General features: G+C 34.2%; 1 protein-coding gene across 1 annotated transcript; it reads right to left on the bottom strand.

Moving 5' to 3' along the window:
* Positions 1–4,654: 4,654 nt before the first annotated feature.
* On the bottom strand, positions 4,655–16,388 carry LOC136972181 (cytochrome P450 3A8-like; the record flags this gene model as incomplete). The annotated part of the gene is made up of 12 exons (XM_067266739.1): positions 4,655–4,798; positions 4,873–4,961; positions 5,030–5,190; positions 10,051–10,144; positions 10,267–10,382; positions 10,455–10,597; positions 14,277–14,365; positions 15,530–15,646; positions 15,723–15,819; positions 15,896–15,948; positions 16,063–16,159; positions 16,264–16,388. Coding segments are annotated over 12 exons (1,325 nt in total), but the record flags the coding sequence as incomplete, so codon positions are not given.
* Positions 16,389–24,970: the final 8,582 nt, after the last annotated feature.

Here is a 24,970-nt window from a genome sequence, read left to right as displayed (position 1 = left end):
CTAATTTGTGTTTCTTTGCAAGCTCTTGGTGTATTATATTTGCTACTTGATTATGTCTGTGCCAAGAGCTTGCAACCAGAGGTGATGTGTTGTAGTAGTTTCTGGCATGATGTGACCATTTTCTGCATGTGTCATTCTGTGAGTGTTGCAATCTTTGAGTATGGTGTTTTCTGTAGTTTTTAGTATTTATGACCTGATCCTGTATGGCAATCATGAATCCTTCCAGTCTCCCCAAAGAGGCATCCCGAGCTAACCAGCTGTTTGACGCATGTTTTGTCAACAAAATCCTGGGCCAGATCATAAGGATGCCTGCCATGGAGTGCCTTTCGAGCCCACAATTGCTTAATGGTGTCTATGCTTTTTATATGTTGCGTTGTGTCCATATGATGTGAGTGTAAGTTTAATGGGTGTTATTCGAGTCTGCACCTAGAGTGTACTGCTGTTATGTAATTGTGATGTTCTTGTTTTTAGTAGAAAAACTCTCGCAGTGACTGTATTTGTTTGTAGTGAAGGTTAACTATGTCAATCAGGCCACGTCCGCCATCTTTACGTGGAAGGTTAATCTTTCTGTGGCGGATTTAGGATGATGTTGTTTATGCTTAGTAAGTGTTGTTCTTGTTTTCCTTTGGAGTTGCTCAAGATCTGTGTGAGTCCAATGTATAACTCCAAAAGAATATGTGAGTACTGGGATAACATATGTGTTTATTGCTTTAACTGTGTGTTTTTGCATTTAACTGTGTTCTGAGAATAGCATTTAACCTACTTTGGTATTCTTTAATTAATCTTTGCTTTATTTGTGTATGTTCTGTTAGTTTGGCCTGTTGGAATCCTAAATACTTGTAGAACTCGCCCTCTTCCATGGATTCAATAACGTCTCCATTTCCAAGTGCAAAATCTTCTTTCTTCAGGATTCCTTTTTCTATGTGAAGTGTTTTGCATTTATCTAGGCCAAATTCCATTTGTATGTCCTTGGTGTATGAATGTGTGATTTGTAGGAGTTGATGAAGTTGTTTTTGTGTGGATGCATAAAGTTTTATGTCATCCATGTACATGAGATGTGACAGTGTAAACTATGTCGTTTTTCCATGTCTGTGATATTGTAACCATATTGCGTGTTGTTTAACATGTTGGATAATGGGTTCAGGGCTAAGCAGAACCAGAGAGGACTCAAGGAATCTCCTTGAAAAATTCCTCGCCTAATAAAAATTTGGTTTGTTTGTATGGAAGTGTTACTAACCCTGAGATGTAGTGTTGTTCTCCAGTGCTGCATAGTGTTTTGAAAGAATGCAATGAGTGATGGATGTATTTTGTACATGTGTAGAATATGTAGCAGCCAACTGTGTGGAACGCTGTCGAATGCTTTTCTGTAGTCTATATAAGCCATGTGTATGTTTCTGTGTTGTTTGTGTGCTTGCCGTAGAATGACTGAATCTATGAGTAACTGTTCTTTGCATCCCTTGTGATTTCTACGGCAACCTTTTTGTTGTTCTGTTAGAATGTCGTGTTCTTCAATATGTTTGTATATTTTGTTTGCGATACAGGATGTCAATAATTTGTAAAGTGTTGGGAGACATGTAATTGGTCTGTATTGTGTGGGGTCTGTGGTATTGTTGTTTTTAGGTTTCATGTAGGTGATGCCCTGAGTAAGAAAATTTGGCATGTCCTGTGGATTGATGATAATGTGTGTTAGGTGTTTAGCTAGTTCCTGGTGCAGTGATGTAAACTTTTTGTACCAGAAATTGTGAATGTTGTCTACACCAGGTGTCTTCCAGTTGTGTGTTCTGTTAACAGTGTATTGGAAATCATGTATGTTTATTTCAGCACAGGGCATAGTTGGTATGTTGTGCAAGTTTCTGTTCTCCTCCTCGATCCAGCCTGCATCAGCATTATGCGTGACAGCACTGGACCAAAGAGAAGACCAATATGTTGTGAGTTTTCTTCTGTTGGTGTGCCACTGTGCTGTGTATCAGTGTTTGCATTGTTATTAATTTGTCTGTAAAAGAGTTTTTCATTGTTTGTAAATAATTTATTTTGTTGTTTTCGTAGTGTACATGTTTTGTAACGTTTGAGTCTACGTGCTTTGGCAGCAAGTTTTTGTTTTAGTGTATCAATGTATTCTGTAATGTGTGTGTTGTGATGTTCATGTTTTGTAGTGTGTTTTTATTTTCTTGAAAATGTTTTTGAGCTGTTTCCTTAATTTGGGTGTTATGTTGCTTTTAGTGTATTGTGTCAGCCTGCCTAATTGCTGTCTAATGTCATTTATTTGTGTTTCTATTCTTCTCTGCCAGGCAGGCTTGTGATAGAATTGTGTTTTCTGTGTATTTGTCTGTGATTGTACTTTCAGTCCATGGTGTGTCACTACTGTGACTGCCCCAGCATAAACTAATGTATGAATGTCTGCGAGTGTAGAAATTGAATGAATGTAGTGTGGTAGTAAGTGAGTGTTTACATAATTTAGTGTTTTTCCTACTTCCTTTGACGTGTTGATTTTTGGTATTCGTGGTCTTTGTGTGGGATCTGTGCCTGTATATTTAGTGAGTGTTTCCTGAAATATAAGTGAGAGCGTATTAACTAAATCCATGTCTATGTTATCAGTGATGGACGAGGAAGTGTCTGTAGTATCATTAGTGGTAATTGTTGTATGTGTGTTATTATCAATGCTTGTTGCTGGATTATCCTGACAGGTTACATGATCTTCATTAATGTTAGATGTTTCTGTCTGTTGATGTATTTGATCAGCAACCTGTTGTTTGATAAGTTCAAGTGTTGTTTGTGGAATAAGGTTGTTGTGTATAATTGTTCTTTTTTGATCAACAACCCTTTGTTCAGTGACAGTGAGGTGAGGATATTGTTGTGTGAATTTATGGTGTAGTTGTCTGTATGCTGTCATGTTTGTTTCGAAGTTTTGTGATCGTGTAGTAAGTACGGATGATAAACTCGTTCATTTCTACTGTCCATTTCATCCGTTGGCGTGGTTTTCCAGCCTTTGTGGTCTGTGGATGCATTGCCACAGAAACACCAAGGCTGGGTTGGTTCCTCACATCTGTTGAGGGCATTGCAGTAGCCATGCTTGGGCCGGTGCTGCTTTCGCCACCGGTAACCAGGGGAGACTGTGGCCTATTTTTCGAACGTGAGCCTCTGCCTAACCCACGAACGCGGACCTTGTTAACCCGGGCGACGTCCGAGCCGGTATCACACTTTGATCTAGTTATCACCATAATAAATATCTCCACAGAATGTGGGTGTGGTCACTCTTAGCTTCATTTCTCCCCATAGACCTTACTGGCATGGGTGTCCCTACCAGGAGCTTGTGCTCCAGCCTGCATTGCCCTATGGATCAGTAAAATTACTGGGCTCTCCCACCACGACCAGGTGGTGACCACGGGAGAGTTATTATTATCATTATTATTATTATTATTATCATCATCATCAACCCATCTCGATTATATATATAGATAAATTTACATAAAACATTAAACATAAAACATAATACATAAAACGGTAATTAATTTAACATTATTTGTTCAGTTCCGTATACTGTTAAACAGATTCCAGTTCTCCTGACATAATATTCTATGTATTTGTACAGTTACTTTTTACAATTTTATGTGTTTATCTATTCTAAAATATAAGTATTGAATATGGAATAAAATAGCATTCTAAAATTCAAATTAATGAAGAATTTAACAGTTTTATAATGAAAGTACTCAGGTTAAAAGTAAGTTTTAATATAAAAAAATCTAATTTTTCAATAACTTCTGTTATCTAATTTCATTCGCAAATATCTTATAGCATCTAATAAGTCGTAGCGATATAAAATACAGTATATTAGATTTGCTGTAATGAACTATATTTTTAAAAATATATTTAGTCTCGAATTTAATATACTCTTCGAATATTTGTATCATTTAAAGCAATGGTTTCTAAATATCAGGTCCAATTCTACTGTACAGTCTCTCTTAAAACACTTTTTTTTATAATTATTATTCTCGTGTAACAATATTTTAGAAATACAATACACATAAATAAAATACAATGCAGCTGGGCTTGTTTATGTTTGTTTACGCGTTTTTTAAACACTTTCTTCGCTTCCTTATTTTATTTAGTCAATATAAGAAATGATTGTATTTGATAATTCTGCTATAAATTTAATATCGGTTTATATTGTTTTTTCATTTATATATTCTTATGCATTATTATTATTAATTAGTGTTGACATAATTCAAGTTTTCAAGCTCGTTGAACTATTCCTCATCGCAATTCATCTCGTTCTACCTACAAACTGTACAGTTCGCAGTTCCACACTCAACTCACAATTTGTAATAATTGCTCACTAGAATCGTAACAACATATGAAAAATTTCTTTAGTTTCTTAGTTAAGAATATAGGAATGGAGAATACAGTAATTTTAATGTAAATATTATCGATTTTAACATTCCCATTTGCATGTATACATACAGAAAGAGATAATATTTAAATGTAATATTTTACTACCTGATATAACCGTTATAAGTAAGACTTGTGTTTTTAATTAAATATAAAACATAAGAATTTATATAAGTTTAGATAAACTATACATTTCAATATACAGCGTTTTATATAGCTTATAATATAAACACTTGGTACAACTTTTAAGAAATGTCAAAAGTAGTACCTTTCGGGATCAAATTTTTTGGGATTCGGAAACCATTCCTCATCTTGATGAATCGAATAAATCGGTATTCCGATCATCGTATTTTTAGGAACAACAATATCCGTTCCTTCTAAATGATAATCTTCGTGTCCCATGCGAACAACTCTGTAAAATAAAATGTAAAGTTGAAAACGATAATATATTTACTTTTATTTCTTTGAAAAATAAGAAGTATTTACTTTGAAACTGGTGAGTAATATCTCAGCGTTTCAGAAATGACTGCATCTAAGTAAGGTAAATTCTGAACGTCTTCGTATTGTAGTTCTTCCTATTAAAATATATTACAAATATTCACATTGAAGTTAAGTTTTATATTTAGAAAAAAGGAAAACCAACCTTGTTTTGAAGTTTTTCTTGTAATTCTTTTGCTAACTTTTCTTGGCATTCGGGATTCAATGCTAAACTGTATACGATAAAGTTAATATTGGCAGCAGTTGTGAAGAATCCACCAAGAAAAAACCCAATACTCTGGGAGATAATTTCGTCGCGGGTCTGATCTAATATTTTTACAATGGTTTTATAAAATTAAAAATATTAATAATTTTAAATTTTATATGCAGATTTTATATTAGTTTCAAAAACAATTCTATACTTCTACAAAATAATTTCCAGAACAAAACTGTGTTGTCTGTCTAGTTGACCTTGTCTGCATTTTTAAAGATTATTGATAAAATTTCTGGAATTTAGTGTACGACAAAAATTAAATGATTAATTAATAATTTTAGAAATGAGAAATTGAAAAACTATGCAATAGCTTCAAATAATTATTGAAAACGCTTGTAGAAATATGTACATATTTTAGTTAGTATAAACTGCCATTTTCATGATTGTTTATTTAGGTATGACTTGTATTCCATGTAATTAAGATAGAAAATAATACTATATTATGCAATTAGTATAATATAATCGATAGACTACATCTATAACAGTATACTTACAGAACTCAAAATCATGTATAAACACTGTGTTAATGGCACCCGTGCTATAAAATTTTTTGTGGCAGAGTTTTATGACACGGATGTGAAAAACACCGTGTTTATAGAGAATTTTGATTTTCATAAGTATTAGGGTTTCTCAAACGGGATCCCGGAATCCCGGTCGTTTTTTTAACCCGGGAAATATCCCGGGAAATCTCGCAAATTTCTTAAAATTTTACTTTTTTCTTATTTTGTGTTAAAGTTCAGGAAATTTTGCAAATACAAAGTATAATTAACTCATAAACTGTCAGAATAAATTTGTATTTATTAATTTTAAACCTACTTATTAGTTTTTTAAATTTTTTCTCGTTATGGCATGTTACAAATGGTCAATAATCAATGCGTAGCTTATTTGTGGCAGGACTCTGAAAATTCTTTACTTGTCAGAACCTGTAATATCTGGAATAATTGTGCTTACGCTGTCTTAATTTTTAACCGTGCCCAGTAGCTTCAATAACTGCATTATGCCAGATTGTGCAAATTGGGCAAGGATGCAAACGAGTATGAAGTTTTTCTTCATAAACCTGATTATTAAAGACAAACGAACTGTCGAATTATCGGGCTACAAGCTTAATACCGCTATTAAAGCAGCCAAGGTATACTAGAGAACAAAAGAAGTACTACAATCTCGAAAACGAATTAGAAATCTTCCAGGCTACGGGTGAAAAAACACATAACATCTGTTTTCTCTTAAATGCATTAAACACGATTCCAATCACATCAATTGAATCGGAAAGGCATTCTCGGTAGCAAGACTTTTCATTACTAAAATAAGAAATAGATTGAGTGATCGGAGTATTGACCATCTTTGCTTTTTAAAATCTTATAATACAAAATATTATTGTAAATTATTATAATGTTTTATTTAAAAAACGAAAATTACCTTCTAAGTTAAAAGCTTGATCTAAATTCAGTTTTTCTTTAAATTTTCAACTCAATTCAAAGTCTTTTTTTTTTTTTTTTTTTTTTTTTGTTGTTGTTGTTGTTGTTGTATGCAGTTTCCAGCAAACTTTAATACATTTTTTTTATTAGTGAACATTTCTACGTAATTCAAAGGTAATTTTTAATATATATCTTACACAGCATTATTAATGTGATTTTGGAGATTGTAGAACGTATTAGATTACTTTAAAAAAGGAAAAATAATTATATCATTTGATTTCAAGCTATTTTGTATATTTTAAAAATAATTAATTTTATCCCGGGATTTCCCGGGATCCCGGAGAACAGTTCACTTTTATCCCGGAATCCCGGGACAAGCAAAAGACCGGGAAACGAGAAACTCTAATAAGTATAGTGTTATAGATGTAGTCTAACCACAAAATACCGTATGACAATTCGTTTATAATTATGGCATTCACGGAAATTGGCCCACTTTCTCCGCTAGTGTGCCAAACTTCCATTTATTCTATAATCGCCAATATTATAAACTAATTGCATAATATACTATTATTGTGAATTTTATAAACTCTGCTTTATAATAATCCACAATACAGAATTAAAGAAAAATATTTCGGATTTATTACATTTAGAAATTGATTCATGACTTTTAAATTGCAATTTTAAAAATCCGTATTTAATTCTTTGTAAGTATATTAAATATGAAAATTTCTCTTGTATTTGCTTGCAAAAATAAATTGGAGGTAATTTAATTGAAGGTAAATTAATTAATTAATTTTATTTCTACACAGGAATAATGCTATTAACACGTGAGATTACTATCACCGCATTAAGAAAAATGAACATCCTGAAAACACAGAAAAAGCAACAACAATATAACATATACACTGGTTTTCAAAATTAAGAGAATTTTTACATCTTGTTGATTTTAACAAAACGTAATGAGCCGAGACTACAAATTATGCCGCCGAATAAGAATGCAAACTTTTTATGTTGAATACCTAAGTTTATGTGTGTGGGCAGAACTAACTTTCACAACGGAGAACACAAAAAACACACGTCGCTTTGTTCGCGGTTAGTTCGCTCGTACTCCTCGGCGACATCCACTGTTTTTCTTGCAAGTTAGTTTAATTTCATATGCAATCAATCAGGTAAAATGAGTAGTCACGAACGTCTTGATAACGGAATGAGGTAGAGTAATTGGAGCTGATTGGAGGAGGGGCAATCACAAATTCAGGTTGCTACAGAACTCAATGTAACATCCCCCATGTCTGCAATTTGTGGAACTAGTTTAAGGACACCGAATCTATATCGAGAAGGCCTTGGCAAGGTCGTCCAAAAGCCATGATGACTAATGAAGATCGTTATTTGGCACTTTCAGCGAGACGTCACATGACTGCTATAGCTTCATAGCTATCTCGTGAGCTGCATGTTGCCACTGGAACCTGAGTTTCAAAGGTTACTGTTTCCCGGAGGCTTCACAAGAGAGGGCTCTATACCAGAAAACCCGCTGTTTGCGTCCCGCTCACTTCAGCACACAAAAGAGTGCATTTAGCATGGTGTAGACCAGTGATTCTCAAAGTGGGGGTCGCGACCCCCAAGGGGATCGTGAAAAATATTAGGGGGGGTCGCTGAAAAATTGATTCTAGATCAATTTTTTTCAAATATTTTATAAATTTACTATGGATTCACGTTTAGAAATAATAGAAATAAAAACTATATAAAATAATTTTACTTAAATAAATTGCACATATAAATAATAAAAAGAATATAAATATTTAAATACGAGCCTAACCCCCTCCCTCCGGGATGTTTTTCGACACACTCATTCTTCGGGGGTCCTTTGAAATTTTTAAGTGCAGAAGGGGGGTCGCGGTCCAAAAAGTTTGAGAAACACTGGTGTAGACAACATCATCCTTGGACCAGACTTCAGAGGGTACAGTTCTCTTCACAGATGAGTCGCGACTTAGTCAGGGCTCGGATTCTCAACTTACCTTCATCTGGAAAGAACCTGACACGTGATTCTTTTCCTCCAACATCCGAGAAAGGAACAGCTATGGCAATGGAGATGCCATGGACAGGCATCATGTTGGACGGCCGCACATCTCCCAATGTGTTTGACAGAAGCTTCCTGACTGCTGAGAGGTATAGGGATGAGATCTTACAGCCCTAAGTTCGAATTTCAGATAGTCCTCGGTTTATTTTTATGGATGGCAACGCTTGTCCACATAGGCTTACCTGGTCGACGATTATCTTGAAAGTTAGGATATTCACCGGATGGATTGGCCAGCTAGATCTCCAGACCTAAACCCTATTAAATGTGTCTGAGACGCTCTTGGGAGGGCAATTGAAGCTCGCAATCCCCCTCTGACAACCACCCAGGAGTTGAAAAGTGCATTGCTGCAGGAATCAGACAGCCTGCCACAAGGACTTATCAGCTGCCTCGTTTCCAGTATAACGTCGCGATGTGAGAGGTGACCATTCTCCATTATGATGAATAGCACATCGAACATATACTGTGAACTTTGTGGTTATTGTAACTGTTGATGTTGATAAAACAATAGATTTTCGGTAGTCTACAGTTATGAGAACACTATTTTCGCAAATGCACATAAAATCATTTAAACCTTGATAATGAGTAATACCTCGTTCGCACCGAGCATTTCAATCTAAATTGTGACTAAGGTCGGCGACTATGCCTTGGTGCGACCTCCCTCGACCGTTTCAATCTCGACTGAAACGAGGTTCAATCGCAATTGAGTCAAGAGAGTTCTCGAAACTAGATCCAGTCATAAGAGAGATCCCACAATCCCACGCGTGCGAGAAAATACAAGATGGCGGCGGAAGATGTGTCGAGCTATCGACAGAGAAATAAAAAAGATACCGTATTTGGAGAGACGATGACATCTGTCTATTATTAGATAAATGGCAAGAAAAAGTACTGTATTTATTTCTAACCAAAACTTCCATTTTGTTTGTTGGTGTTTGTGAATTACCGCGTAGTTATGTCAGTTTTATCATCGCGTGTAATAGCCGGGTTATTCTCAAGCGGACTGGCTGTGCGAACAGCACGACGTTCCACTAGCGACAGTCACAATCCAGATTGTAGGTAAACCGAGATCGAAATGAGTCGTGGATTGCGTGCGAACGTAGTATAAGGGTACGTTAAAGTTAAGGATACTATTATTTTTGTGGAGAAATGTACACCATTTTTTTTATGGTTACGTCCACCTTCTCATTATAAAACTTCGAATTAAAATGACGAATTTTTAGATGGCCGCCGTGTTGACGCCAGAGACTAACTGGTTTTTTCCTTCCCATACCATGTGTCGGGACATTTGTTTACTGTTTGCCAATACGCTTTTGTTTTACAGTATATCGAAACTTCTACACTTTTGGATTACTCTACAATATTAAAATGCGACAAGTTCTTCCAGTTTAATTTTTATCAACTCATAAAGCTTTGTAAAGTGAACTTACATTTGTTTTTAGAAGTATTGTAATTAGACTTTTTATCTATGTTTTCAGAACCTGAACTTTCTAACATCCATTGAAGAAAATCATCATATTTTTCCTATATAAAATAAATTCAGTTTTTTTATTTATAAATATATTTCAAATAATAATAATAATAATAATAATAATGTAAAAATTATATAAAGAATTATAAAAATATATATATAATGTAAATATTACGTTTTCATGCATTTTGCGTTTTTCCAGAATTTCGAGTACTGTTTTATATAAGAATGAAGTGGATTTTGTATCAATAACGGACAATTTCAGTAACTCGCTTAATTTTGGAAATATTGCTATAAAATTTGTATTTCATTATTATACAGTACATATTGATGTTAATACAATCCATATGCTTAAAGATTTACCTATCATCAAATGTCTCCATGGAACTGACGAAAATACATTTTCGACGGCATTAACAAAAGGATTTTTAACGTAATCGTGACTATCAATAACCATATTGAAAGAGCATCTGGAAATTGCATCCATAATGAAAGCGTTAAAATACCTAGAAAAGATACAAAAATTAAACATTATTATTTGTTGGGCATAAATATCACAGTTAGCTTTATTTTATGAGAAATGGATTATAGTCTATATCACAAAATTTAAAAAATGCGATTATAGAAAGGAACGAATGATCTGAGAGTAATATATTTACTACTATATGAGAGGAATTCCAATCTGAGCCCACGTTTTCTACAATGCCGATAACCTGAACACTGATTTGTAAACATATATTTTACGTACAGATTCGTTACTTGCAGTGAAGGTATATGCTACGGTTTATTTTTTGTATTTATGGTAAATAAATATTTATCTTCTGTATCAATACGAAATGCCATAATAATAAACTAAACATTAAATTCAAAATTTTAACAGCATTAAACTTTAAAATAAGGACTTTCTTTGATTTTGAAACAGGAATGGTTACTCGAGTTTTATGCTTTTATGCTTAGGAATATACAAAGAAAGTAAATTATTTTCAAACCCTACATCAGGTTATAGATTGTGTCAGAAGTTACCTAGCAGTAAGGTTTGAAATATGGATTGTGCCAGACCAACCGAAAACTAAGGCACGGTAACCGGTCAAATAGAAGATCAACGGAAGCAATCAGAAATTCTTCAACCGGTGATAGTAACTGCCACACAATGCAGAACGTTAGTAAGAAACCTGCAATTTCTAGGTAAAGATTTGGGGACTGCCGGAACTCGTATTGAAGTCTGTAAGTTATAGTCACAACCGATTCCCAACCTTCCTAGTGCAGCAAGCTTAATAAATGATTGAATGACATTGCAACTGGTGGGTCTCTATCTATGGTTGGAAAAAACATCTGTTTAATAACTGTCGTTTCTCATAAAGCCAAGACACTAATTAATCGTGAATTAATTTCGTATCACCGTTTGTTGTTTCAAAAGCACTGATGGGATAGAAAATGCTGTTATTGTGAAGTCTGTGAAGTTCATCAGATCAAATGGATTAAATCATCGCAAATTTAGACAGTTGTTGAGTGACGTGGCATCTGATTGTGGAGATAATATTTATTCTGCTGAAGTACAATGGTTAAGCTGCAGTCAGATGCTAAAGAGAGTTTATGATTTGAAAGAAAAAATTGAACTAAGGAAAAGCTAACGAAAGAATATGGCGATGGTGAGTGGATATGCGATTTTGCATTTTTAGTAATCTTATTCAGCATCTGAAAATGAACTGAATGTGAAGCTTTAAGAAAGGATGAGTTCATCTATACTCATATTTGACCAGATCAATGTGTTTGAATTCAAATTGCATCTGTGGGAATCGCAACTTCGTTCCAATAATTTTTTTTTTCATTTTATAACGTTAAGAAAAGAAAAGAAAATCCAGATAACTGCAAAATATGCAGAGATTTTGAGATTGAAACACAAATTTCGCTTTCGTTTTGAAGAATTCAGCAGATGCTAGGATGCTTTCAATGTCTTTACAATTCCTTTCGTTGTCAGTACTGATAGTACACTTCCAGAATTTAAAATAGAGCTTCTTAATCTTTAGTATATCACTACACTGGCAACAAAATTCCGTGATATGCCGCTCTTTGACTTTTACAATTCTATCTATCAAAGAAGAGTTCTCCCGAACTGTACACCCATCTTTTGAAGATGTTAATCAATGAAAACATAAGAATAAACCATACAATACTAGTTTATCATTTATAGTAATATATCATTGGCATATAGAGTAGAGACTCGTTAATCGGAACCCCGGTAATCGGAATCGCCGGTAATTGGAACGATTTTCAGTCGGACTGTGTCGTGCTGAATCGAACGTTTTTGATACTAAATTTACTTCTAAAGTATAATTTTCATGTTTTTATATTCTTCAATATATTTATTTTGTTTGTACAAAATGCAGAAATAATTTTTAACGATATGATAGTTTCGATTATTATTATAAAAATTTTCGTTAGGCTTAAAATCGACGAAAATTCAACACGAAGCGACACGCAACGGAGAAAAATTTGAACATCGGACAGGTTAATATATTTATTCGTACATAATCGGTAATCGGAACAAATCACTAATCTGAACCCCCCAGTCCCCAATTGATTCCGATTTTCGGTTCTCTACTATATTACTTTGAACTTAGTAAACTGACAGTTTTGGAGTATGCTGATACTCGACAGGCTGAAAGTATACAATTCCATAAAAAATGCATATGCCCTGCCGGAACACTAATTTTGAGACTGCATCCAAAAAAAGTTGCTAGTCACTGATTGCTAATGATATATATATACAGTAATTGTGTTTGCTCGGATTAAACACAGACATGTTTTAGTATTTATTTTGTAAAGCATCGATTCAGTATTCATGCAAAATTTGTAATGCAAAAGTGTCTTTTGTAATTGTTGTAATAAAAAGAAAAAATATGTTTAATTTTCGTCGGATGGATAAATATTTTTTTAGAAACAAGAGACAAGTCGCTCCAAAATTTATTAGACGATCACCATTTACACTGATGTTCCAGAACAATTTTATAGACAGCCGGACCTTCCTTTTTAGGCTACTCAACTGCCTACGCTTTAAAAGTTCCTTTAAAAAACACAGAAAAACCAATAAAGTTAAAAATTTATCCATCCGACGAAAATTAAACAAAAATTTAACTTTAAATTCGTCACCAGAGGGATATATCGGCGTAATCTACATTAAACAGCGCTAATTCTCAGTGGATAAAAGGAGCCGAGATCTCGACGGGATAAGGATGACCTAAAGATGTCGTAAGATTACCATACCAATTTTAAAGATTTTTAACTTTATTGGTTTTTCTGTGTTTTTTAAAGGAACTTTTTAAAGAGTAGGCAGTTGAGTAGCCTAAAAAGGAAGGTCCGGCTGTCTATAAAATTGTTCTGGAACATCAGTGTAAATGGTGATCGTCTAATAAATTTTGGAGCGACTTGTCTCTTGTTTCTAAAAAAAAAAAGAAAAAATATGACAAGGCTCTCTGTCGCGTAGCAGCAGAGTTAACTTTTTTTTAATGTAAACAACCCGCATGCAAGTCAGCCATGTCGTTTACTCGTAAAGTCCACGTGTAAAGTTATTTATCAATATTTCAATAAAAAGTAATAGTAATCATATAATACTATTTATTATTTCTTTCTGTTCTTTATTTGTTATTCTTAGTTTATTACAACGATGGCAAAATACAGTTCTGTTTCCTTTTTAACTCCTTTCTACTTGCGGATACTAGAAAAAGCTTTTTTTAATCGTGTTTTCATCCCATTATGGGCCTGACAGAAACCAGCCAACAATAAGTAGGCGGATGGGGAAAGACGGAGCCCGGCCACCCACAAAAATTTTCTGAGGTCATTCTCCTGAATTTCGTTCCCAAATCTATCAGAGCGGTAGGCTGATGCCTTAACCATTTCGCTATTCGGCCTGAATCATATTTATTTTTATAATATACAATAAAGGCTATACAAAGTATAATACATGTAACTTATATTATTTGTATGAGTGCGTGCGTGTGCTTGTGTTGAAATATTACAAAGTTCAAATTCTTAGACATAAAATTCTATATAAAAATATACAACAAATTCATTGTTTATAATTTCAAAAATGTTGACTGTTATATAAAAACACGATAAAGTATTAGTATTGCGAGTTATTAATATAACATTTATTAATAAATTACTGTTATAAATAAAAGAACTTACTGAGCACAGTTGACAGGTTTACCATCTTTAGCTACTTCGTACAGGTTTTTTTCTAGAGCTTTGACACATTTATTAAGTTTTTGAATAAGCTAAAAATAGTTTCCAAGTTAAAAATAATATAATAAATAATTAGGAAAGTTCATAAAGCTTATATAAAATTTCATAAGCAGTGCAACCTCGTTCATTATCGAAAAAATATACAGGAATTATTTTATTTTAGTGTAATTAAAAACAGGATTTCGCTTAACTTGTAATGTTCTGCAAATATAATGTTTACATCGAAGTATAAATTATATTTATAAATCATTATTTACTTAAATAGCTTAGAAATGTATGTAGCGTGCCCAAATCTACTGGCGTGGAAACGGAATCAAATATAGTCCAAGGGTCTCCCACAAGAAGAAAAACCTCGCCGTAAATTTCAAATGAAGTGGATAGGGAAACTCAATTTTTATAAACTTGTAATCTGTGCTGTGCATTAAATTTACTTATCTGTGAGTAAGTCATACTGGAGAAAGGCGTAAAAATTGTCGAAAATCGAACAATTTTCAATATATATTCCAAGTGAAGGAAAAAACACGAGAATGCAAAAATCTCATAATCTTTAGTGAGTAGCAACAAGTAAAAAGTTAATGTGACAAAGGGACTAGCCCTTTCCTTTTAGCCACTTCATTAACGAAGTGTGTTTGATATCCCAAAAACATTTTGTCAATGAAGTGATGTGCTGCAACAAAAAATAGCAGCTTAGAACAGGAACATTTTGCTTCTATTGAATGATGTTTTTCTTCATAATATCGACAACATGAATTCGCCGAACGTTAGAGTGCTTTTCATTCTCTACGATATATTTTTATCATTGTTACAGCATTTCGTAGATTTCGATGATTGATTTCCAGTTATTTTTAATCACTCACACACATTATTTAACGTTTTAAAACACGTTAATAAATATATACCATAGACCAGTGGTATTCAATCTATGGGTCGCGACCCCATTTAGGGTCGCGGAAAATTACCTTGGGGTGGCACTGTTAAAATGTTTGAATACCATTGCCATAGACTATTATCTGTGAACAAATATGGAATATGCAAATTTCATATTCCATATTTGTATATTCCATATTGTATATTTCAATATTTATTTTACTACATCCGAGAACAATATTTTCGATAATATTAAGATAAAGAAAAAATATTTTACTTAGTCATTTTAAACAGTACGATAAGATCATTTACAATTTTAAATTTGCTACCTTTTTAATTTTAGCAATGCTAAATATTGGCGCGAGAGTAGATTTTACTCTCTTCCATTCCTCATCTTCCATTGCGAGAATCATATTATCGATAATTCGATCTCCAAATTTCCACCGCTAATTATTATTAATTTAAAAAAAAACAATTAGAAATCAAAATTAAAACTTATTATTAAATAACAAAATTACTAACTCTTTGATTTGGTATTTTATTGAAGTTTCTTATCAATATATTTTTAATTAATTCCGGTTCAGAAACCATCAGAATGGGATTTAATCCTTCGTAAATCCTGCAAAATGTAAATAATGACGATAATTTAATACAAAAGAGAAACGAACTCAATTATAAATTAAGATACAACGTACCCAAATATTCTTCCATATTTCTTATACCATTCCAATTCTATATAACCTTGAGGCTTAAAAATACATAATTTATATGAAATTACGTATTAAACTAACAATTTAAAAGTAAATTTGAAATCTTTTATAGTACGTTTAGTTATAAGTAAATGTATTAATAATAAATGTACCTCCTTCCATCTTGTCCCGTATGAACCTAACAACCACGTTGTTTTTGGTGAAGGAATTCCTCTTCTTTTCCAGTAACTATACACTATACTGAAATAACTAAAGTATTTAAACAAAATGTTAGTTAGTCGCATGTTAATATATTAGTATGTTAGGATATTTAATAATTCTTCTAACTTAAGAGAGGAAAATGAAAACCTTACATGTAAGTAACTGATATTAAAGCGATGAAAAATCCAATAATCCAATATGTAGAAAGTAGAAATAGAAAGTAGTCCATTTGAACTTGAAATTTATTGACGATACACGCTATTATTATAATGTAATCCTGGAAAATAAAATAAACAAGATTGTTCAAGCCTATTTGATGGCACGCTCCACACAAGCAAATCAAATAGTTTTAAAATAAATTAATTATAATAATAATAATTATTATTATTATGAATTTATAAAATCGAAAATCGAAACATATTGAAATTGTCTACATAGGATTAAATGTAAACACCGCTTCGACGATTTTTTTAAAAATTTAATGCCCCACTATTTTTGAATATAAACGAGCAATTTTTTATTGTTACAATGCTGGGCTGAATTTTTTAATTACAATGTTTTTACAATGAAATTTTTAATTACACCGTTACAATGCTGGGCTGAAATTTTTATTTATAATTTTCGTTTATATAATTTAAATATATGCTCTCCACCGCGAGTAAGTATTGTAATATCTTGTCTTTGTACATCATAGCTTTCCTTTAACAATAGAGTCGTGCCGGTCTTCTATTAATTGCTTTCAGGGGAAAGTTTGAATTGAAATAACACAATTTTCGATCTGTATCGTAAGTTTGTATTCAGTTAATAGGGGCCTCCTGTCCCAAGGGTTCCTGGTTTCATCTTTAATCTATGTTACCGGAGGAAGAAATTTGACACCGCATTTCTGTGACACACTTTTAGATCTATTCAAATTTTTTCTGCAATTTATGAATATGGAAAATAAATAAATAAATAAAATAAAGCATATATCCAATATGAGAATATCATGATTGTTTTTTTAAACTTAACTACTGTATTTCAAATAAACTTTTACGTGCTTTTGCTCTGATTAGTGTGATAGGATGGTATCTGTTTTGTTAAAGTATTGCAAAGAAGCAAACATTCTCCTGACTAAAGATATTCAGTTATTATTATTATTATTATTATGTTGGGTTAAGTGAGATATACTCGGTTAACACCGGTGGCTGTGTACTATGCCGGACCAAAGTCAAGGCATAGTAACCAAAACAGAAATTAAAGAAGTGTATCAGTGTGTGTGTCTGTATTCAGGAATTTTCTCACAATATGACATGTATTCAATATAGTGGCCTTCTGTAGTGTGATGTATGTGTTTCTATTCAATTCTAATGTGCCCAGGCTTTTGTGTAGTGTGTGTGGTATGACACCTGTAGAGGAGAGAACAACAGGTACAATAAGCACCCTATCCATCCTCCACAGATGCCTTATTTCCTGGGCGAGTTCTGTGTACTTGCTAATATTTTTCAGTGCATGCGTTTTGTATATTGTGAGTGTTTGGAATGGATATGTCTATAATGTATGTGATTTTATTGTGTTTGTCAATGAGTGTGATGTCTGGTCTGTTGTGGTAAATTGTTTTATCTGTGATTATGGCTCTGTCACAGTACATTTTGTGCGTGTTGTTTTCCAATACTGTCTGTGGAATGTATTTGTAGTATGGTTCGTGGATGTCTGCTAATTTGTGTTTCTTTGCAAGCTCTTGGTGTATTATATTTGCTACTTGATTATGTCTGTGTAAATAATCTGTCTGTGCCAAGAGCTTGCAACCAGAGGTGATGTGTTGTATAGTTTCTGGCATGATGTGACATTTTCTGCATGTGTCATTTGTGAGTGTTGCATCTTTGAGTATGTGTTTTCTGTAGTTTTTAGTATTTATGACCTGATCCTGTATGGCAATCATAAATCCTTCCGTCTCCCAAAGAGGCATCCCTGAGCTAACCAGCTGTTTGACGCAGTTTTGTCAACAAAATCCTGGGCTAGATCATAAGGATGCCTGCCATGGAGTGCCTTTCGAGCCCACTATTGCTTAATGGTGTCTATGCTTTTTATATGTTGTGTTGTGTCCATATGATGTGAGTGTAAGTTTAATGGTGTGTTATTTGAGTCTGCTAGAGTTACTGCTTTATGTAATTGTGATGTTTCTTGTTTTTTGTAGAAAAACTCTCGCAGTGACTGTATTAGTTTGTAGTGAAGGTTAACTATGTCAATCAGGCCACGTCCGCCATCTTTACGTGGAAGGGTTAATCTTTCTGTGGCAGATTTAGGATGATGTTGTTTATGCTTAGTAAGTGTTGTTCTTGTTTTCCTTTGGAGTTGCTCAAGATCAGTGTGAGTCCAATGTATAACTCCAAAAGAATATGTGAGTACTGGGATGACATATGTGTTTATTGCTTTAACTGTGTGTTTTGCATTTAATTGTGTTCTGAGAATAGCATTTAACCTACTTTGGTATTCTTTAATTAATCTTTGCTTTATTTGTGTATGCTCTGTTAGTTTGGCCTGTTGGAATCCTAAATACTTGTAGAACTCGCCCTCTTCCATGGATTCAATAACGTCTCCATTTCCAAGTGCAAAATCTTCTTTCTTCAGGATTCCTTTTTCTATGTGAATTGTTTTGCATTTAACTAGGCCAAATTCCATTTGTATGTCCTTGGTGTATGAATGTGTGATTTGTAGGAGTTGATGAAGTTGTTTTTGTGTGGATGCATAAAGTTTTATGTCATCCATGTACATGAGATGTGACAGTGTAAACTGTGTTGTTTTTTTGTGTCTGATATTGTAACCATATTGCGTGTTGTTTAACATGTTGGATAATGGGTTCAGGGCTAAGCAGAACCAGAGAGGACTCAAGGAATCTCCTTGAAAAATTCCTCGCCTAATAAAAATTTGGTTTGTTTGTATGGAAATGTTACTAACCCTGAGATGTAGTGTTGTTCTCCAGTGCTGCATAGTGTTTTGAAAGAATGCAATGAGTGATGGATGTATTTTGTACATGTGTAGGATATGTAGCAGCCAACTGTGTGGAACACTGTCGAATGCTTTTCTGTAGTCTATATATGCCATGTGTATGTTTCTGTGTTGTCTGTGTGCTTGCCGTAGAATGACTGAATCTATGAGTAACTGTTCTTTGCATCCCCTGTGGTTTCTACGACAACCTTTTTGTTGTTCTGTTAGAATGTCGTGTTCTTCAACATGTTTGTATATTTTGTTTGCAATACAGGATGTCAATAATTTGTAGAGTGTTGGAAGACATGTAATTGGTCTGTATTGTGTGGGGTCTGTGGTATTGTTGTTTTTAGGTTTCATGTAGGTGATGCCCTGAGTAAGAAAATTTGGCATGTCTTGTGGATTGATGATGATGTGTGTTAGGTGTTTAGCTAGTTCCTGGTGCAGTGATGTAAACTTTTTGTACCAGAAATTGTGAATGTTGTCTACACCAGGTGTCTTCCAGTTGTGTGTTCTGTTAACAGTGTATTGGAAATCATGTATGTTTATTTCAGCACAGGGCATAGTTGGTATGTTGTGCAAGTTTCTGTTCTCCTCTTCGATCCAGATTGCATCAGCATTGTGCGTGACAGCACTGGACCAAAGAGAAGACCAATATGTTGTGAGTTCTTCTTCTGTTGGTGTGCCACTGTGCTGTGTAACAGTGTTTGCTTTGTTATTGATTTGTCTGTATTATTATTATGTTGGGTTAAGTTAGATATACTCGGTTAACACCGGTGGCTAAGTACTATGCCGGACCAAAGTCAAGGCATAGTAACCAAAACAGAAATTAAAGAAGTGTATCAGTGTGTGTGTCTGTATTCAGGAATTTTCTCACAATATGACATGTATTCAATATAGTGGCCTTCTGTAGTGTGATATATGTGTTTCTATTCAATTCTAATGTGCCCAGGCTTTTGTGTAGTGTGTGTGGTATGACACCTGTAGAGGAGAGAACAACAGGTACAATAAGCACCCTATCCATCCTCCACAGATGCCTTATTTCCTGGGCGAGTTCTGTGTACTTGCTAATTTTTTCAGTGCATGCGTTTTGTATATTGTGAGTGTTTGGAATGGATATGTCTAATAATGTATGTGATTTTATTGTGTTTGTCAATGAGTGTGATGTCTGGTCTGTTGTGGTAAATTGTTTTATCTGTGATTATGGCTCTGTCGTAGTACATTTTGTGCGTGTTGTTTTCCAATACTGTCTGTGGAATGTATTTGTAGTATGGTTCGTGGATGTCTACTAATTTGTGTTTCTTTGCAAGCTCTTGGTGTATTATATTTGCCACTTGGTTATGTCTGTGTAAATAATCTGTCTGTGCCAAGAGCTTGCAACCAGAGGTGATGTGTTGTATAGTTTCTGGCATGATGTGACATTTTCTGCATGTGTCATTTGTGAGTGTTGCATCTTTGAGTATGTGTTTTCTGTAGTTTTTAGTATTTATGACCTGATCCTGTATGGCAATCATGAATCCTTCCGTCTCCCCAAAGAGGCATCCCCGAGCTAACCAGCTGTTTGACGCAGTTTTGTCAACAAAATCCTGGGCCAGATCGTAAGGATGCCTGCCATGGAGTGCCTTTCGAGCCCACGATTGCTTAATGGTGTCTATGCTTTTTATATGTTGTGTTGTGTCCATATGATGTGAGTGTAAGTTTAATGGTGTGTTATTCGAGTCTGCTAGAGTTACTGCTTTATGTAATTGTGATGTTTCTTGTTTTTTGTAGAAAAACTCTCGCAGTGACTGTATTTGTTTGTAGTGAAGGTTAACTATGTCAATCAGGCCACGTCCGCCATCTTTACGTGGAAGGGTTAATCTTTCTGTGGCGGATTTAGGATGATGTTGTTTATGCTTAGTAAGTGTTGTTCTTGTTTTCCTTTGGAGTTGCTCAAGATCAGTGTGAGTCCAATGTATAACTCCAAAAGAATATGTGAGTACTGGGATGACATATGTGTTTATTGCTTTAACTGTGTGTTTTGCATTTAATTGTGTTCTGAGAATAGCATTTAACCTACTTTGGTATTCTTTAATTAATCTTTGCTTTATTTGTGTATGTTCTGTTAGTTTGGCCTGTTGGAATCCTAAATACTTGTAGAACTCGCCCTCTTCCATGGATTCAATAACGTCTCCATTTCCAAGTGCAAAATCTTCTTTCTTCAGGATTCCTTTTTCTATGTGAACTGTTTTGCATTTATCTAGGCCAAATTCCATTTGTATGTCCTTGGTGTATGAATGTGTGATTTGTAGGAGTTGATGAAGTTGTTTTTGTGTGGATGCATAAAGTTTTATGTCATCCATGTACATGAGATGTGACAGTGTAAACTGTGTTGTTTTTTTGTGTCTGATATTGTAACCATATTGCGTGTTGTTTAACATGTTGGATAATGGGTTCAGGGCTAAGCAGAACCAGAGAGGACTCAAGGAATCTCCTTGAAAAATTCCTCGCCTAATAAAAATTTGGTTTGTTTGTATGGAAGTGTTATGGGCCCTGAGATGTAGTGTTGTTCTCCAATGCTGCATAGTGTTTTGAAAGAATGCAATGAGTGATGGATGTATTTTGTACATGTGTAGGATATGTAGCAGCCAACTGTGTGGAACACTGTCGAATGCTTTTCTGTAGTCTATATATGCCATGTGTATGTTTCTGTGTTGTCTGTGTGCTTGCCGTAGAATGACTGAATCTATGAGTAACTGTTCTTTGCATCCCCTGTGGTTTCTACGACAACCTTTTTGTTGTTCTGTTAGAATGTTGTGTTCTTCAACGTGTTTGTATATTTTGTTTGCAATACAGGATGTCAATAATTTGTAGAGTGTTGGAAGACATGTAATTGGTCTGTATTGTGTGGGGTCTGTGGTATTGTTGTTTTTAGGTTTCATGTAGGTGATGCCCTGAGTAAGAAAATTTGGCATGTCTTGTGGATTGATGATGATGTGTGTTAGATGTTTAGCTAGTTCCTGGTGCAGTGATGTAAACTTTTTGTACCAGAAATTGTGAATGTTGTCTACACCAGGTGTCTTCCAGTTGTGTGTTCTGTTAACAGTGTATTGGAAATCATGTATGTTTATTTCAACAACAGGGCAATAGTTGGTATGTTGTGCAAGTTTCCTGTGCTCTCCTCCTCGATCCAGCCTGGCTCAAGCATTGTTATTATTATTATTATTATTATTATTATTATTATAAATATTTTTTTCCTTACTTTGCAAAATTGCTATTGTTGCAAATTATTTACTAATATAATATTTAAGAACCAGTGATATTTTTAACTACTGCTTTCTCACTATTTACTGATATCCTTTTGTCATATTTTGTTGCGAGCATAAGATTAACATATGTTTTTAAATGTTAAACTGGCAAAATCATACTACTAAGATGTAACATTAATCTTTCTCATTTTATATATTAATTATAAGTACCGTAAAATATTACTGAGTTTATCAGGTTTTATCTTATGACGTTAAACTATTTTTATAAATTTTAGAAAATATTTTTGAAATTTATTTCTAATACATCACTGTTTTACAAGTCGAAATACATATAGTCGAAAATCGAAAATAAGCTTAGGGGCACGAGGCATCAATTAAATACAAACTTCCTGTGCAACTGGAAGTCATGTTATTTGAATGCAAAATTTTCCCCTGAAAGAAGTTAGATAGATGACCGTCATGATTCTATCTCTAACAGAAAATGCATGATGCACAGGGGCAAGACACAACAGTACTAATTTGCAATAGAGAGCATATATTTTAAACTAAATTAATTAAAAATACAGTTGTAAGCTTCCTGCCTCTGAAACATTAATTTAATAATTATCTCAATAGCCGGTTGGTCGAGATATGAGGCTTATCAAACTGCAATTTAGCCAAGTAATCGAGATCACATTGAAAAAAGACTTTAATTGGTGGAATGCATTTCGGTCTTCCGTGGACCTCTTCAGCCACAAGAGAATCGCTGTTAAACCAGTACTACTCATCCACTTAACACAGTGTCACATGAGGTGTATCTGCTTGAAATGTGAGTAGAAATGTAATCAATGGATGAACGAACAGTTACAGTGTAATCATGTAACAAAGTAAATTACTATATTGTTAAATATACCGGCGATTTTAGTTATTATTCATAATGGCCGCCCATAACATATACATATACGCTAGATACTGTATAGGCTTTTTCGAAGGAGCAATGCTTTATGGCATATATGGAGACGCCTGTTAAAGTGGTTGAACCAATTTCTTTGTAAAACATAGCTCAAGTAGAGTATTTTATTTATTAAACGAATTTTGCTTCAGTGCAAACGAGTCCGGCTTTCTTACCGTTTCTAACAACGTCGAATGGGGGTGTGCGTATATTTGCCAAGGGAAAGATATTTGTGGAAAAAAGTACACTTTAATAATCAGTATAGCCTCCTTTGGCCTTTAACGTTTCCATAATTGGTGGAAGCTTTCAGACGGAGCTACATGGAAAGACAGGCGACGTTTAAGAACGGACTAGACTTGTTCAATCTGGTCGAGATCGGACGATTGAGATGACCCTCCAGCAGGCTAATATTTTGATCCCGAAACCATGACATTGCCTTCCAGGATGTATGTTTTCGATCATTTTCTTGCTAATGAATGAAAGAACTCCTATTCAATGTAGTAATAATCAACAAATTGCAAAAATAATTGTCAAGTATCTTCAGTGTAAATAACGCTATTAGTTACAGAACATAACATTCCAGGCCCAAAATAGGTAATACAGCCCCAGACTACCACCACCAAATTTCAATGTTGCTCAGTTAGACTTCATCGATGTAGTCCGTACCCATTTTCGCCAACATGAACTAACTCTATTAATTTTAGATTTATCCGACCATACAAACCTTTTTCAAATTTCTAAGGTCCAATCTTTACAGCGTTTGGCAAAATTAAGACGTTTCTGTTTTTGTAATTTGATAAGTTTAGGCTTCTTGGGCTTTCAAATTGTTACGTTTTAGCAGTGCCATAACTAGGATTTTGGACGCCTATGGCCAAGAATAAAAATGGCGCCTTTTTAATTTTTGTTCTAATATAAATAAAAAAAATGTATGTCTGTGTGGTGTGTGTGTGTGTGTGTGTGTTTGTCCTTCATGCATTACCACACCATTTAGCCGATTGATTGCCATGAAACTTTGGGAAGTTGTTTAATACATTCCCGCGAAGGTTTGTGGCATATGTGAAGATCACCATTTCTCCCCATTCAAAAATATATTTATATATTGGATTAAGGCTTTTATGTCCCACCAGATGGCGCGTAACTTCAGACGCGACCTAAGTTTGCTTTTTCTGTGAGGCATTATGTTTTTCTGTGAAGATGGACCTGAAGCAGATCATTTTCTATCTATCTATATAAATAAAATACGACGTTTGTTTGTTCCTACCGATTCCTTTGAAATTTTGACACAACGTTGCATTCGAATACGCACGTGTTCGTATATAATATGCACGTCGACATTCCCCTACGGGGAGAGTGACGGGATTAAGGCTTACTGTGAAGAACTCGGCTTCTATTTATACTATTTTACATGCGGTTTTTTGCGTTTTTAATTGCGTTTTAATAGGTGACGTCAACAGAATATACACTAAAAAGGGATTTTTCGATATTCCCCAGCAGGGAAAGAGACAGGATTAAGGCTTACTGTGAAGAACTCGGCTTTTTAATTTTACCTATTTTACATGCTTGTTTTTTGCGTTTTAATAGGTGACGTCAACGATAATACATAAAAAGAGATTTTTTGAAATTTCCCCCACGGGGGAAGTGTTACACATTTATAATAGATACATTTTGAGCCACAACAACGCGTGGCCGGGTCAGCTAGTTATTAAATAAAAATAA

Source organism: Centruroides vittatus, unplaced genomic scaffold (assembly GCF_030686945.1).
Source record: "Centruroides vittatus isolate TY-2023 unplaced genomic scaffold, ASM3068694v2 contig_2820, whole genome shotgun sequence".
NCBI lineage: Eukaryota > Metazoa > Arthropoda > Arachnida > Scorpiones > Buthidae > Centruroides > Centruroides vittatus.
Note: the sequence above shows the minus strand (reverse complement) of the source record. Positions and strands in the feature narration are given on the sequence as shown.